General features: G+C 41.5%; 1 protein-coding gene across 15 annotated transcripts in view; it reads right to left on the bottom strand.

Moving 5' to 3' along the window:
• The window catches only part of SGMS1 (sphingomyelin synthase 1), a 302,749-nt gene that overhangs the window by 25,014 nt on the left and 259,417 nt on the right, over positions 1 to 18,318 (bottom strand). For all 15 annotated transcript variants that reach the window (XM_057530919.1, XM_057530928.1, XM_057530922.1 and 12 more), the window contains one exon: positions 12,754 to 13,604. In XM_057530919.1, the coding sequence (XP_057386902.1) occupies positions 12,754 to 13,376 (623 nt within the window). In that variant the 5' untranslated portion in view covers positions 13,377 to 13,604. The remainder of the gene's footprint in view (positions 1 to 12,753; positions 13,605 to 18,318) is intronic.

Here is an 18,318-nt window from a genome sequence, read left to right as displayed (position 1 = left end):
CAGTATATGCCACAGGGACAAGGCGTCTCCAGCTTATCTTCACACAGATGCTGGCTCTACCTTTAACAAAGGCTCGCGTGATGATTTGAATCATCTCAATTAACTTCCTTGGAAACTGGCTTCCTCACCAGCAAAACGGTATCTTTCTTATGATTCAGAGAAATGCTACTGAGGAATTTCCCCAGACTGTTATTAACAGTAACTAGGGTTTTGCCAAATTTCTCCTCTACGCCGAGCTCTGTGTCATTTAATTCTTAAAATAACCTGCAATGCAAGGCTATGATCCTTATTTTACAGATGGGGAAATTGCAGTTTCAGAGAGTCTAAGGTGAAATATAAATACATTACACAAGACAAAAAGATTCAGGAAATAGCTTCAAATTGTGTAAGAAATCCCAATTTTATTTTGAGACTACACTGTTGTGTACCAATAGATGAGCCAACATCCGATCACATTTAAGCTACATACCAAAATCCACTTAACTCAGATTTTTCACTTAGTGTTTTATGTCATATTTCGTATTGACCCAGACCTCTACAAAATAAGCACTTTTGATAGTTATTTAATGATAACCATGTTACTTATTAAAGTACTGAAAAAAATCCTTCTAGGTATCCAGAAGGAAACTGTCCATTCTTCATTATTGTTTGCACAGTCCGTGCCCAGTTAGATATGCTTACGCCCCCCTCCAATGTTTGGTCAGTCATTCTGAAATGTCATGCATTTCTCAACATTCTATCTCACCTGAACTTCCACTATGACCTTTGACCTAGTGTCCCTAATTCCTCTTGTGCCTCCCTAAACTCCTTTCTACAAAGAGCAGCCAGAATCCTCTTTTGTTTGAAACAGTTAAACAGAGTATGTCCTTTAAAACCCTCCAATAGTTGCCAAATATATTTTGAATAAGATCCAAATCCTTTGCCAAGCCCATGAGGCCCTAGATGATCTGGCCTGCCTCTCTCCAAGCTCACCTCCCACTGCTCTCCCCGTCATTCCTCAACTCCAGTCCGATGCCCTTGGTGCAACTGAACACATCACCCCAAGTCCCTCCTGCCTTAGGTAGGATCTCTGTGCCAGCCATTTCCTCTGCCTGGACTCCTGGAACACTGCCTGTCACTCAGGTCTCTGAGGGACCACCTACTCTAAAGAAGGTGCCTGGTGCTAGCTTCCATTTTACTTTCTTCATAGCCTCCCACTCCCGTTCCCACATGCTGTTGAAGCTAACTCCAAAGAGTTTCTTAAATCTGTTTTCCTCCCTTTAATTCCTTGCTACTAGCCCGTGGGTTCCCTGGAGTACGACAACTGCTCATTTCTACCTAATGAAGTTCCAACTCCCCTCATGGGCCCCCCCTCCACATGACCCCAAGCTACCTTAACCGTTTTATCTTGCAGACATGAATTCCACTGCCCTGGGCAAAACGAGCCCCACTCATCGTTCCCTAAAACCCTAGTTTCTTGCTTTTGCCAGCAAATCTCTTTCCCTGGCCTCTCCTGTTACTCTATCCACCTACCTCAAATACCACCTCTGCATGAAGCCTCCTACATGTTCCCAACTGGGCAGAGCTACTTCATCCTCCAAAGCGCTTCAGAACTTGTTTTGTATTTTACGGTAGTTTTAATAGTGAGATTGGCATCACCATTACCAACAGAGGCCCTCATTCCTTCTATGAGACGAAGCTCTGCAAGAAAGCTGCTCCTCACTTATGTTTTAGTCCCAGTGGGACTCATGACGGTACCGGTAATATGGGCAACACCTGCGGTTCTGTGCTTTAGAGCTTCACTTTTCACTCCCTCTGATACTGCTTTCCTGCTTCTTCCCATAAATGTTTGTCCTTTAAACTCTTTAGGGCTTCCCGGGCTTCCCTGGTGGCGCAGTGGTTGAGAATCTGCCTGCCAATGCAGGGGACACGGGTTCGAGCCCTGGTCTGGGAAGATCCCACATGCCGCGGAGCAACTGGGCCCGTGAGCCACAGTTACTGAGCCTGCGCGTCTGGAGCCTGTGCTCCGCAACAAGAGAGGCCGCGATAGTGAGAGGCCCGCGCACCGCGATGAAGAGTGGCCCCCACTTACCGCAACTAGAGAAAGCCCTCGCACGGAAACGATAGACCCAACACAGCCATAAATAAAAATAAATAAATAAAATTAAAAAAAAAAACTCTTTAATTTATCTGCCAGCATTAACCTCTGCTGATGCTCACCAATCCTTCACTTTGCATCGTTTCTGCACTTATATTTTAAGTGATGACACCTGCCAAGATGGCGGCATTCATCCAAGTAAGGACTGTGAGTTCTATTATCTTCCTCCCTTGCCTTCCCTGTCTCCTCATTGCCCTGCCTGGGCTTTCTACCCAGCACAGGAGTCTCAACTGCTCCAGATGGTGAATCATGAAAACCCAGGGCTTAATTCGGTACTTTAAGAAGGAAAATCCCAAGGAAAGCCTTGTAAAACAAAAAGGAAGGAATAAATGCTGTAGAGTAAACAGAAAAGTAAAAACATATGCTCTCCTGGGAGATCCAGAACTCGCCTAATATTTCCTGGGTGTGCACACAGGAGGATGGCAGTTTATGAATCAGGAGAATGAGATGGACCCATGTACCCAGCCCAGAAATGTGTCTGTACACGCACGGTGCCTCTTTGCCTTAAAAAAATCCAACTCAAAGAGATTTTTGCATCTTTGGTATTAATTATGTTAACCACATTCCTGTTTAGCATATACTGTTTTACAGAAGGAAAAAGTAAGATGTAAAGAGTTTAAGTACTAGCCTGGGGCCAGAGCGTCAGTCAATGAGACAGCCACAACAAAACCCAGGTCTCCAGATTTTCAATTAGCTGCTCCTTTCATTAATGAAATTATCAAGTTAAAAGGAAAAAAAAAAAAAAAAAAGGTAGTGGCTTATATTTTTTTCTAAGTCCCACGTAAAAGGTCTGCAATATAATGCGAGAGTTAAGTTCAGGAAATGATCCATACTAGTTGAGGGAATTTGCAAAGAACAGATCATATTATAAAACTGTCCCCACTTAAGCCATCATTTTTTAAAAAATATTATTTCCTGAGTTAAATATAGATTGTAACATAAGGTAAAGAAAAAATGTTACGCTCTAAGATATGAAAGACAACATCAATATGATCTACTTGAGTTATGAAGAATTAAAATCAAGTATCCTCTAGAAACTGCTGCATACATAAGTACCAAACAAAAGAAGTTAATTTCTTGTTAGTATTTTAGGCTATTAACAAAAATAGTATGTGTGCATATATACATATGTGTGTGTATATATAATACATATATGTATATGTACACATAACACAAATACGTATATGTATACAGATCTTTCTTCATTCTTTCCCTTCATCAAAACTTACCTTGAATCACATTCTTAAGGCTTGTTCAGTCACAGCGGGCAGAACTCAACAATCAATGTTTGCTCTTAAGCTAAAGGATTACCCTTAAAAGTAACCTTTTCTTTTTAACAGGGGGTTGGATTCTAAAAACATAATAAGCACATACTTCACCAGCAATGGCTAACATTTACTGAATTCTAGGCACAGTAATCATCATAGTGCAATACTCAATTAATGTTAGCTGCTGCTATTATTATTTATTTATTCTCATAACATATATATATATATATATGCTAGACATTATTCTGGGCACTGGGAAATACAATACAGCAGTGAACAAAATGGACAAAAAGCCTGCCCTGTGGTGCTTATATTCTAGGGGGGGAGGCAGACAATAAACAAGATAGATGATATAGAGCATGTCAGGTAAGTGCTAAAGGGTATAATTAAGCAAGAGTGTCACTGGAGGATGGGAGGTTACAATTTGGGGCTAAGTTGATCAGGGAAGGTGTCCCTGTATATGAGGGGGTTAACCATGAGGACATCTGGGGAAGAAGATTCCAAACAGAGGCTAGTATGTGTGGGTGTTGGCAGAGGGGTCAGGGAGCAGAGTGCATGAGGACACGAGGCCTGGAGGGACCTCCTTGGTCACCATAAGGACCTCTGACCTAAAAGCTGTATGAGGGGACTTCCCTGGTGGCACAGTGGTTAAGAATCCACCTGCCAATGCAGGGGAAACAGGTTCGAGCCCTGATCTGGGAAGATCCCACATGCCGTGGAGCAACTAAGCCTGTGAGCCACAACTACTGAGCCCGCGCTCTAGAGCCCGCAATCCACAACTAATGAGCCCACGTGCCACAACTACTGAAGCCCATGCGCCTAGAGCCCGTGCTCCGCAACGAGAAGACACGGCAATGAGAAGCCCGCGCATCGCAACGAAGAGTAGCCCCCGCTCGCCGCAACTAGAGAAAGCCTGCGTGCAGCAACAGACCCAATGCAGCCAAAAATAAATAAATAAAAATAAATTTAAAAAAAAGTAAAACTGAAACTAATTATTAAAAAAAAAACAAAACTGTATGAGGTGGGAGAAGAGTGACATACACCAGCTTACTGTACAGTGACATTCTGTCTGCCGAGTTGACAAGTGACTTAAGGGAAACAAGAATGGAAACAGAGAGACCAGTAGGAAGCTCCTGCAACAACCCAGGTAAGAGATGACGTTGGTTAGACCCAGGGCAACAACAGAGGTGGCGAGAAGTGGTGGGATTAACAGACCAGATGTGGGGTGGAAGCGAATACCAACAACAAAACCGAGGCGTTTGGCCTGAGAATGGGGCAGGACAGAGATGCCATTTACTAAGATGGGGATGGGGGCGGGGCAGGTTTGCGAGCCAGGAGGACGCCAAGGACTCAGTTAAGTGCCTTATACACATTATCTCACTCCATCCACACAACAACATTGAGATAAGACACTATTTTATTGTCCCCATTTTGTAGTGAGGAAACAACGCTACTACAAGTAGTTAAGTAATTTGACCAAATTCACCTCAGTTAGTAGATGGCTGTAGGGATAAGATGATCTCAAACTAGTAAGATTTACAGTATAACTGAATGCTTAACTACCATTACCATGATACAAACAGGTTGAGGGGGACATATGTGGTGACTTCTAAATAAGAGCATGAATACTTAGACAGACACCCCTGGTGGTTTTTTAAAAGAAGAGGGAAAGAGATGATCCCTGGGCACACTGTAAAATACAAGGCAAATGTGATACTACTTAAAAATACACACATATGTAGATTACACCTATATGAGCATACAGAAAAATATGAAAAGGAATATGAAACCAGATGTTAGCATTATTTATCTCAGGCAACGTAAGTAAATTTTTTTTCTTTTTGTTTACCTTCTAATTGGCCTACAGGCAAGATACATTACTTAGTTTTTCCTTTAGTGTCATAAATAAAAATTAACTCATGAAAACTAATTTATTGCACCAATGTATTATTATTATTTTTTTTGCTTTCTCTCCCTTTTATCCTAAGTCTCAGTTTAAAAAGCCTCTTATAATATTTATGTTAACTTAAAACCTAAATTGCTGGAATTACTGAATTTAGTTTCCCTACAATTCCTAGGGTTTAGGCTAGTATTTAGGTCTTGAGACCTAAACTGGTAAAAATTAGAAGAGGTGAAAGCGGGTAAGACCATCTGTGAGCTAACAAAGTGAGAATGAGAAGTGAGGTAGAGCCTGGAACCGAATCTGTTGCCTAGAGTGACTGTCCTTCCCCGCTCCAAGGCGGGGGAGCAGAGGCCTGCAAAAGCCTAGGACGTCCAGATTACACGGGAAGATAATGGGACAGGGAAAGTCCCCAGGAAGGAAAACAGGATCTTAACCCCGGGCTCTGCCTCCCAGGGTCAGTATCAAGGGGAGAAAACTTGCTAGAAACAGCAAGAAAAAGTCTAAGTTTGGGCGCTCCTGGTCAGCAGTCTTCAGTGGAAAAGCGTGACTGCACGGAGGCAGAGGGCATTTCCCAGACCCATGGTGAGTAGGGCCCATGCCACACCACACCTAGGAGGTCACAGGACAGCAGTCAACGAGGACAGAACTCAGTACGCTTTCTACAAACTACTGTGGAACGGCAAGTTGGGACAGCTTTCAGGTTTGGCAGGTCCATCCTGGGGCAAGTATGAATGTCTCCTGGATGGTATATGACACATAAACCTTATTATCCAACACAGGACTGATCTGTTTTCATTCTATCTGTCCTCTGCATGTTGAATCTATGCTACTATATCTGCTACGAAAACACATTTCCAGAGGACAGATGCCTATTATACCAGGACATGATGAGACTGGATTTATACTGAAAAGCCTTCAATCCTCAATATATTCTGTGTGGGATCTTGGGCAAGTCAACAGCTTTTCTGTGTCTCAGGTATCTTCACTGAGACAAGAGAACACACTGCTTAAAGAGTTGATTGGATGAAATGACAGTGCATGTAAAAAAAAAATTTTCACCACTCAAATGTTTGGAATCTGCCGTTTGAACGGGGCGATAATGACTTTTGACAACATGGATGAAAAGGAACAGAAGAAAACAGACTTTGAGTAAGTATATAATAGATGCAGGCACATGTGCAGAGAGAGAAGAAAGGAAGGGAAGGGACGATCCATGAGCTCTTAACTTGCTTTATGGCTGGAGAGGAATATGACAGTCTATCAGCCAATTAAATAATGTGCTAGATGCCCCCAAAGCTGCAGTAACATGAGGGGATTTTTGTCCTCATGAGTTTTATACTTTAGGATAGAGTCTGGACAACACACACTTTAAAAACCTGAGATGTTACTGTGAAAACAAACAAAAAGTCCCCAGGAGATAACCTCTATGTAGCTTTGTTTTGCTCCCTGCTACATCCCCTAGCACCAGTCTTCAATAATTCTTGACAAATTACTAAATGTAAAGATGCCCTGAAGTTCCATTAGAGACCAGCCTAGCCTAGTGGTCCACAATGTACCGTTGATTTCTCATAAAGTGAAACAGCCTTGAAAAAAAGGCTCTTCTGGAACTTGGAAAATAAACTCTATTGAAGGGACCTGCTTCATCTCAAACGCTCTACATCAACAGCTTTTAAGAACGTAACTTAGTCACAACCATCAGAGACTTAAAAACAAATGAAAAAATGTTGACAATGACTGTGGTCATAAACTACCTTGGGGATTAGAAGAGGAAAGAGATAAGTACTTTGATCCAATCAACTTAATGTGAAAAGAAACACTGATGGAATCAAACTGGGGTAAAATGAAAGATAAATGTTAGTGGAGAGTCTAGCCTGTTGAATAAGACACAAAAGAAACAAACAAAAAAAATCAAATTAGCACCTGACAGCAGCAGTTGCCAATCAGCACAAGGATTCTGTCCTTGGAAATTACATTCCATTCACAGGAGAGAGGCAAATGCTGTAGATAAACCTTCTTATGTTGGCAGACACCCTCCTAACAAATAAGGCCTCCAAACCCAGGGCATTTATCAAAGGAAAAAACACACAATAAGTATTTTCCAAAGCGGTCTCCCAACATAAAAAACATACTGCTGCCAAACATCTAAAAATCCACTGCAGTACTCTCAGAATGTAATCGTGGGAAAGCCACACTGGAAAACTGTATCTGTTCCTTCCTTAGGGATCAAGGAAGCCCCCAGAAACAGTTCCGAATAGAGATGTCAAGTCTTAAGCAGGATCTGCCCACAGCACTTCCTTCTCTAGTTCCTTTCCTTTTGGCATGAGATCAGTTTTCAAAGAACCTACTTGGTGACCATTCTACCACTCTCTCCATAACTCTATACAACTGTTTATGCTAGAATATTCTACTCCATGTCCAAAATGCCTCAACCACAAAGCTCTTTCAACTCCACCCCACATCCCAACTATCCAATGGCTCCTTTTCTTTTTTCTTCAAATCTTTACACCACCAGTGGATCAATATATCCTGCAATATTTAATTCACCTTTTTATTATCTACCCTCACTCCCCAACTGACTTGTGCTACTCCTTTTAGGCAAATATCTGATCTAAAAGCAGCCATGACAGAAAACAAATATACACATCACCTGACTTTGCTCTGAAATAAAATATATTCAAGCAACGTTGTGAGAGCTCTCAAATTAGTGAATTCTATCTCAATCTATGGTTCATTCCTCATTAAATTTCATATAAAATTCAGAGATTCACAGAGAGACCCAAAAACCCTGTATGAGATACTGAACAGAAGTCAGCCCTGTGGCTATAAAAGATTAAGGAGCTCTAAATGTAACAGAAGCCATAGCTTCTAGGAAGTTTATCCCTTCCCCCCACCCCAGCACAAAATGTATTCATTGGCCAAACGTGAGTCATCACATTTGGGTCATCTTCCAACTGGACCATTTGTAATGGCATCCTAACACCCATCCCCCACCTTCCACTCTTGCTTCCCTATTCTCTAAACTGCAGCCAGAGGGCTTCTTTTAAAATACCAATCTGTTCACATCATTCTCCTCTAATGATATCATCACACTTGGAACAAAAATCCTGCCTCTTTTTCCACAGCCCAGGATGCCATCCACACCTCCCTGACCCCGTGTCACCGCTTCCTCCCAGCTCGCTTGGCCACACAGGCCCGTGGCTATTCCCCAGGTAAACCTCAGAGGCTCTGTACTTGCTGTGTCTCCTGTCTTGAATGCTCCTGCCCCAAACACCTACTTGGTACACTCCCATTTGATTCGGGTGTCTGCTCAACTGTCACCTCATTAGAGGACTTTTCTGATCACCCAATCTAAAATACCACCTCCTCCCCACTATCCCCAACACTTTCTAACCCTTTAGACTGCTTTATTTTTCTCCATGTCTCTTATCACTGCCTGGTATTATATATTCATTTGTTCACGACTGTTACACCCTGGTCAGAATACAAGCTCCGTGAGGACATCAGGGACTTCTGCTCACCGCAGCACCCCCAGGGTCTACCACAGTGCCTGGCACACAGTACGTTCTCAGTGAATACAAGTTGAATGAATGAATGAATTATAAACGAGCACTTTCTATGTGCCAGACTCTGTATCAGGCAGTGGGATATAAAGATGAATGACAAAAAGGATCTGGTCTTTTCCTTTGGGGAACTTAAAAGTCTAGCAATGAAGGAGACACACACACAATGAATAGAATGGACTGTGATATGAGCTTGAAGTGTTCAAGGAAAACCGTGGAGCAGAGTAGCTAGAGATGAGGTCCAACAGCCTGGGGTCAGATTATGAAGGACCCTAGGCTTCAGGCTAAGGAACTGGGCCTTCATCTGAACACCTGCTATTCATCACTAAGTAGGAATGGAAAGAGGTAATGAATCTGAAATTAGAATGGACAGAACTTAGTGGCTATTTATATGAAAGGAACTGAGAACTTCTAGGTTTCTAGGAAATGTCACTGCCCACGTAGGAGGAAGAAGAAGTTGAAAGCAAAAGACGACAAATCTGGTTTTAGAAAAGTCGAGTTTGAGGTACCTATGACCACCATACTAAGTCATAATGCTTTCTCGAGTGGCTAGAAAATCCTTGGCTTGGAAATTCTGCCACCCTGCTCCTTGGCCTTCTTCTCGGTGGGCGTTTACAACGTCCTAATAGCGCTGAGCCACCTGTATCACATTTGGGTGGCATCGTGGCAGCCACGATATAGCCATGCATGGAAAGTCCCTACCAAATCTGTCCGTTTAACATATTCTTTAATCACACTTTCTTAAAACAAGGGATACCTGTTTTGCAGTGAAGTCTGACACAAATGCAGAGATTTCCCAGGAATTTTTCCTAGTCAGTGGCTTGAAAGTCCAATTCTAAATGGGGAGACAACATTATTTACAATTTTAAAAATCAAAAAGTTGTCAAGGACAGGCATTGTCGTTGCTTTCCAACTTCACGACGTTATGGAAGCCCCATGCGGACCTATGTATATATCAGCATATGTACATATAGACATGAGGGGGAGATGTTAAGAATGAAAGGAGGCAAAAAAAATTTAAGTACAAAAAGCAAAACTTATGTTTACCAGTAAAGGACAACTGTATACAGCATAAGGATAGAACCAAATGTCACAATGTCATAAATTCGGGCACCAGCGTTTTCTAGCACCTTGAACATCTGGCTGAAGGGTTTGCTGTCGGGAGATACTGCTCAAATTCCGGCATATCATTTCTCAATAAGTCATCCTCTACAGTTTCAGCCCCTGATTCTTCTCGAAAAAGTAGAAGATAAAGAAGCAAGAAGGAATAGGATGATTTTTAAAGGCTCTAAGACTCTTAAAATCAAAGTAAAATTAAAATGTCCCTTTGGAAATTATTGACCAGGCAGGTTTAATTCCTAGGAGGTCTGGACATACTCCTAAGTAGCAAACCTCCTGGTGGAGGTTGGGGAGAGGGGTCAAGTGTCAGAAGAGTCAAGCACAAACAGAGAGGCTATCACTTTTAAACAGAGTATTCCATAACCAGAAGGATCCATTTCCCCAACATGCCTAACAATAAAACTGTTACACTGCCATAGCCAAATAACTAGAAACAAGGGGTCTCTCTGACTGTATGAAACAGTTTAATCTTCTTTATGAAGGCCAGGGAAAGGGAGCTCATTAATACCCACTGCTTGGTATGTCAAGCTCTATCTTTCTTCCTACCTCTTCCATGTCTGTTGTGGCACACACACTGAAGACAGGTCTCAAGGACGGAGATGGGAAGCCAGAGATGCGTCCCAGTAGCAGGACAAGGGTGGGGATGCCTAGGATTATCATGACAACAGTTGGGTTATCCTGCTGACGTGGAAACCAGAGAGAGGACCTTAAAGAATCCTTAGTTGGATGCACTCTGGACGAAAAATGCTCTGCAGTTAATAATACTCAAACATAACTGGCCCATTCAATAATGTTAGAATCAAATAAAACCGAGTTGTATAGAACAATAGAAATCATCCAGACTGAGAGGTCTTTATTTATCTGTGAGAAAAACAAGGCTCCTGAGATTTGCAGATTCATCCACACCACCCAGCATGTGAGGGCATGGCTGGGGCCGGAGCGCAGGCTGCCTGTGTCCTAGCCCTGGGTTAATTTTGCCCAAGGCGTGAGTCAACTGATTTATGGCTGTAGAACAATTTAAATACACAAATGACTACAGTACTAAATACCGGTAAAACATGAAATTAGAAAGCTTAAAGAGAAACAGATTTGAGGAAAAGTCCCTGCTGAGAGAAATATAAATAGTAATATACTTTAAAGAAATTATCCCTATGGTTAGGACACTTCTTAGAACAAGAATAAAATTATTCAAAAGTCACAGTTCTGTGAGAGATTTGAACCTGCACATGTTATGTACAAGTACATAATGATATATACTGGGGCAGTAAATTATTAGGTTGCATGTAAGAATTTTGATAAAAACCAGAAAACAAACTCATATAAACAAAACAACAAAAATCAGGAAGACCCCTGGAAACCTAATCTGAGTTGACCTTGCCTCTGAAGCGGCAAAACGTACGGGCATTGTTTTCTAATGAGCTTCTAGGGAAAAAAGCTTGAAAGTCAAAAGCAGAACTGAAGTTTGACAGCCCGAACAATGTAATTAATAAATTTTGAGCATCTCATATTTCTAAGGCCTATTCTTATCTACTTAGCCTCTTAAAACTAAAGCAAACAAAAAGCAGTCTTCCACCAAATCAAATGCATCCCAGGCCATTGCTCCTATTTCAAATTTAGCTTAAACTCCAGGATTGCCAAACCAGCCCCCAAATAAAAACTGGCCACTTAAATTACTTCCTTTATACAAGGTTAAGATAGTCCTTCCCTGGCAAAGAGTCAGGAATTGCTTCTATTTCCACTTGTAGATACATAATTTATAAGGTAAAAAACCCACAGACCTTATGAAACGTACCAGGAAAAAACTCATCATTTCCGTTAAAGTTCAACATAAATTCTCAGTCTGCATTTTGTTTTCTTGATTTAAGATGATCTCCTTAATATTCAACCATACTGTGGGTCATGAGACACAGTCCACCAGAGAGAAACTCAGATCCTTAGCAAACCAATTTCCAACTCCCATGCATGGAAGCCATAAAGATGTTCCGCTAATGGAAAAAATCAGACACCAAAGATGAGGGCAATGTAGGTGTTTAGTTCGCTACAGGCAACCCAAGCAAACAGCTTGTCTGCATTGAGTTTAGAGCTTGGGACATGAAAGCCACTTTAGATCCACCTGAAACTGAAAGGAGATACCTGTTTAAAAACCCTGAGAAACTTGAATGGAATACTGCTTTAAATGCCACACATTCTATAAAAGGTGGAAAGCCATGTAGCTTCATCCATATCCTACCTAAAGTCATTCCCTGTGGGTACCATTCTCCCACTAGTCCAAGCCACTCTGGACTAGCTGTTCTGAATTCTTTGTGTGAAACATCTTTAAATACATATTGCTAAGTTCTAGATATCTGACTCTGTGTGGGAAAAGCTACACAGCCACTCATGGCCCATAGGCCAACTGTCGACAACTGATTTGATGGGTTAAAAACACCAAGACTGGGTAGTTTTTCTGTGGTTCAATAGACTGTACTCTCTGAAGATGTCTGAGGGTTTTCTTTCCTGTGAAATGAAAATAGAAAAACCTCATCTCTAACAATTCTACTCATCATTCTGTATGAATCTTGTACAAAACAGGCAACAAGCACAGAACTTTCTTTAAGTTGCCAGAGCTTTAGTTGGTTCAACAGAATATGTGGTTTAAAAAAAAAAAAAGAGAGAAATATGCTTTGATTCCTACTGCTTGATAAATTTCATTTCCCAATAATGAATATTAAACATCGGCAGTAAGAAACCCCAATCACTGAATCTGCAAGCTTTTGCTTTACTTACTTGTATTTTAAGAGCAGCCACTGAATTAACCAGAGTCCTACAAGGATCATGCCATTAATTTCACAAATAGAAAAGGCCCACTGCACCCGGTTAAAATGGTCAAAAAACGTGTCCGGTAGTGGAGGCTGCACCTCCTTAGGAGGTACTCGTTCATGGACGACCGAGATCATCACTGTGGTGAGAACAAAGCAGGAAAGTGCATAAAGAAAGGCCAGGAAAGTCTTGCCCCACTCCATGGGGTACTGGGAGCGCTCTGGTTCTGGCATGGGGATCTTTATCATCTCCTTCCTATACCCATTTGGCATCCCGTTGGGTTTGACCTTGATGCTGAAGCTGCCGTCAGGGGCGAGGATGTCTGTGCCAATGCAGAGGTGCCCATTGGCGTGGCCGTTCTTGTGTGCTTCCAAGTGGTGCTCCATCTTCAGGGTCTCTATCATGTGCAAGAGCCGCTGCCCATTGTCGGAGGAGACTCGGCACAGGGGGGGTTTTGTGAAGTCCTCCTGGGTTAGGTTGATCAAGTCGCGGCCTGTGAAATGTTCCAGAGGCTCACAGTACTCTGGCATAGCATTCTCCTGCAGCCAGTCTGCCACCTTCTTGGGTGACCAATAAACCACTTCCTTCATTGTACTGGCAGACAGCACGCAGCCCCCCGCTTGCTCCCGGCAGGTCAGCAGTCACCGTTCCTGCAGGGCAGGACACTGCGCCCCCGTGGTGCACTCATCCTGTCAGGCCTCATGACAGACTTGTGGGGCGAGGTGGTCAGGGCAGTTTTTAAACACTTCATGCAGCTGTCCGGCGTTCTTGAGTGCTTGAGCATTAATTCACCTCATTTTTGAACAAGATTCTTCCTTCTGTGGAGGCAAGAGAAAAAGTCAAGACACTGGGACTCGAAAATCAATCCCCTCAAAATGCAAAACCTTAACATGCATAAGGAAAATGGAAAATCAGTTACTGGTAAAGTCCATAGTTTTCAAGCATGTATTAGTTTAAGGGACCACTGATTCCCTGGTTAGTCTTCCCTAAAAGAGCATTAAATTGGACCTGAGAGGGATCAAGTCAAAGGCAGTGGTAGATTTGCTAAGAAATAATTCGACAGTGCTTTAGACATTGCTCAGTATTGATCAGTGATTCTTTTTGTGCTTATTACATGGTTCCTGAGATCATCTGAAAGAAAGTATCAAATCTGCTTAATCTACCACTCTATCTGGTGAAGAAATGTTTTAAAATGTATAGAACGCACACAACTTAATAGATATCATAAAAGAGAATCACAGAAATGTTGAGCTTCAGGATCATCTGGTCCAACAATTTTATACTCTTCTATAAAAAATCAATGAGTTCCTTTTTCCAAATGTGCTTGGACCCCAAACCTATAAAAGAGTTACAAATGTAGATGCCTAGGTTGAAACAGATGGAATGAAGGGTCAGGGTCCTCCTTGCTCTGATGATATCTTTACTCCCAGCCTCCAGGAGGTTTCGTGGGATACCATAATTTCAAAATCAGTGCTCTGAACCAACTCCCTCACTTACACGCGAGGAAACTGAGTACCAGAAGGTCAAGGAACCTGCCCATGGTCAAGTGGCAGCTTGCATAAAAGAGCTACAAGTTTCCAAGTCCTGGTTTACTATATTTATTTATTAAAATACTTAACCAGTGATGTGGCAATAACCAAGATGCACATCTGGAGGGGAGATTCAAAAGCAGAATTCAAAGTTTTATAAATTTATTTATGTATAAATATATGTATAAAAATGTATATATATTATATATACATATATTTAACCACAATTATGGTTAATGAACATAACACTGCATAAAATAATGGGAAAGAAATATATCACATACTGACTGAAGTTCTACTTGATGATGGGTCTGGGGACATTTTCTACTTCTCTCCCACCTACTTTTCTTTAATAAGCATTAATTTTGTGATAATCATTTAAAATTAAAAAAAAAAAGAAAAGTTAAAAATAAAAGACCTAGCTCTATAACAAAGCATCATGGTTAATGAAACATGGCCTTTGGCAAAAGATAGACCATAGTTTGACTTTCTGCATCTCCATGCATAACCTACTACTTGAACTTCAGCTTATTAATCTCTAAAATGGACATAATCAAATATCTCCTTCACAGGGTTGTTGTCAGTACTTTAAACACCACATGTGAAAGTTGATGATACACAACCTAGCACTAAAAAGGGTCTGCTTTTTTGTTTCTGTTTTTGTTTTCTATGGCTGAGTAGCATTCCATTGTAAATATATACACTACATCTTCTTTAGCCATTCATCCATGGATGCACACAGGTTATTTCCATATCTTGGGTATTGTAAATAATGCTGCAATGAACAAAGGGGTATATATGCCTTTTTGAATTACTGTTTTCCTGTTCTTCAGATAAATACCCAGAAGTGGAATAGCTGGATCACATGGTAGTTCTCTTTCAATTTTTTTGGGAACCCTTATACTGGTTTCCATAGTGGTTGCATCAATTTACACTCCCACCAACAGTGTACACTTGCCATTTGTGACAACATGGATGGACCTAGAGGGTATTATGCTAAGTGAAATAAGTCATATGATATCACTTATATGTGGAATCCAAAAAAAAAAAAAACAAACCAAAACAAAACAAATGAACAAACAAAACAAAACAAAACTTACAGATACAAAGAAGACATTGGTGGTTACCAGAGGAGAGGAGGGTTGGAGGTGAGCGAAATCGGTGAAAGAGGAGTCTTATATGGTGACGGATAGCAACTAGACTTATTGTGGTGATCACTTTGTAGGGTACACACATATCAAATTATTGCAGAATATAAAACTAATGTTATTTGTCAATTATGCCTCAGTAAAAAAAGGTAGTGTCTTTTTATCTTTCTCAAATTTTCTATCATATCCAATAGTTAACTGTCCGCTATAGCTCATGATGAAAAGACACTCTCCAATAGTGGGCTAACTTTTTTTTTATCTCAAAAGAATGTTGTGTTGGGACTTCCCTGGCAGTCTGGTGGTTAAGACTCTGCACTTCCAATGCAGGGGGCATGGGTTTGATCCCTGGTTGGGGCACTAAGATCCCACATGCCTCAGGGCGTGCCCAAAAAATAAAAAACAAAATAAAATAAAATTAAACAATGTTGTGTTAACTGCAAAAAAACCTGCACAGGTTTGTAGGTTTAAGAGATAGAAATCAGTGATGACAGTGTTTCCTAAGTATGCTTTGTGGAATAATAATCTGATAAAAGGCTCCATGCTTTAAAAAAAAAAATTCAAAGAAGTCTAGGAACTGCATACCGTAATCCTTCCTAGGGCCAGCAGTACACATTAGCATGTTAGAAGCTCCTGGAAATCCTCCAGTAAAGAAACTCCACCAGGATTTCTTAAACTGACTTCATCAAGGCTGTCCTGTTCTCCATCCCTTTTCCTCCCTAGTAACTATGAACTCCCTATGGACACACTGGGAGGTACTGGCACAAACAGGACCTGAACTCAGGTCTTCTGATTTCAAAGTCCAAACTTGTCTCTACTGAACCCCCAAATCTGACTCTGGAATGAAAATGGACAATATGTCCAACTTCCAACTTCCCAGACCAAATAACAATCAACCAAATGGCAGTAAAGCTTAAAAGCTATTCCAGACCTTGCAAAAGAGTTGGGCATTCTCTCTTCTGAGCATCTACAGTGCTGTGCACCTTCCCGACATAATCCCTTGTGGTCAAGGGTCTGTCTAGACTGTCCCAGGGGGCTATGAGTGACCGTGGAAGGGCTACAATCTTTAAGCATCCATGTATCTTACCTTCCCAGGGCCGAAAAGGTGCTCAATCAATATCAACTCAATATCTAAGGGAATGTCCCTTATAACTAGCAACATGCAGATGGTTTAATGGAAAGTAAAACTACTGAAAATGCCATTGATACTGAAAATTGCTTTCAAACAACTTGAATGGTCAAGGAAAATAAGATGGGCATCCTCCAGAAAGAAATATGAAACCAAAGTGAATCTCTGGCCACTTAAAAACCACTGCAGAGGGGCTTCAATCATCACTACTACTACCTAGAGTGACAAGAAGACACCCACCAAATGGGAGTCCTGGCAGAAGGTCCTGTACGAAAGGGAATCTCTTGGCATCAGACCCCAAACCTCTCTCCAAATATTCCTCAGCAGAATTAGGATAAGAGCCGAGGGAACGCTCAACAGCTTGAAGTGGTTATGAGAACTCTAAAGAAAAATCCTTGATTGAATGTTCAGGCCCAAGGAAATGAACATGGGCTTTTCATATAGGTTCTTCACTTCTCCCCTTCCCTGATTGATGCAGGAAGTCTACCAGGAGGGGAAAACCCCTCAGAACCACCAAGAACAGACCAAGGCCAAGGTACTATTTCACTTCTCTTTGATGAGGAAACAGTCAGATAATCTCCTCTTCAGACACAATCATCTTCAAAATAGAAAAATATCAAATGGTAGGAGACCATATAGGGCCATGAGACACACACACGCACGTGCACACACTCTCTCTCTCTCTGGCGTTGCAAGCTTCTATCCAAATGAAGGAACACTAATCTTGCAAAAAGCAAGTCCGTCAGGCAGTCTGAGACAGCCAGTAGAATTCTTAAGAGACAGCAAGATAAACCAATAGCTTCCATTAATTGACTAGGACAAAAAACTGTTCACTCCTTAAGACAGTTCCTATGATTCCCCCCAATTTGGAATGCTCCTTCGAATCCTCTTCAACAAGTTCCAGATTCTTCCCTTAGCCTTTAAGATCCTTCTCTGCAAAGCCTTTCCTGGCCACTCCTTCACAATCTTCCCCCCTCTCTGAATTCCTATGTCACTGATATCTGTGCCACAAAATATCATTTCACTGTCTTGTGTGCACGATGTGGTAGAAAGAGCACCAGCTGCGTGAGGCGGGGAGCCTGCAGTTGAGACCCAACTCAGCTACGTCTCTTCTTGACAAAATCCTTTAACCTCTTCAAGCTCAGATTCCTCTGGAAAATGGGATTAACAACTACCTTACCTACCTTCACATGGGCTGCTACTGCTGTGACCAGCATGTAAAAGGAATGAAAGCTATTAATTACTCCAAGAAATATGTCTTGCTCTTTTTGTAATATCCTGCTTCCTTTCTATTTGCCCAACAGGGCCCATAGTGACATTTCATAACTAATGAAGCTGCCACTTCCAAATGGCATTTTTAAAAGCCCAAATCATTCGGACACACATGAGGAAACACATCTTTCAGAATTACATGAGAAAAGAAAGTTTATATTTCAAGCAAGATTTGAAGCTTGAAAATCAAGGCATACACGTAGTTTTCCTGCAGCTGATGCTGAAATCACGTGATAGGGAAAAAACTCACTTCTATGGAAGTATCTATTGGGCAGCTACTCAGTACTTCAAAGGCCACAGCTAAAAGATGAGGACTTACTCACTGACCCCAGAGCCTGGCTGTAGGAGGAGAGGTGAGGCAGTGACTGTCCCCTGGAACCATACACTCAGCTTAGAACATATTGTGGTGTTTCTGAGAAGGGAAAGGCAAACTGCTTTCATATCTAGACCCGGAACA

The sequence above is a fragment of the Balaenoptera acutorostrata genome, chromosome 16 (assembly GCF_949987535.1).
Source record: "Balaenoptera acutorostrata chromosome 16, mBalAcu1.1, whole genome shotgun sequence".
Classification (NCBI taxonomy): Eukaryota; Metazoa; Chordata; class Mammalia; order Artiodactyla; family Balaenopteridae; genus Balaenoptera; species Balaenoptera acutorostrata.
Note: the sequence above shows the minus strand (reverse complement) of the source record. Positions and strands in the feature narration are given on the sequence as shown.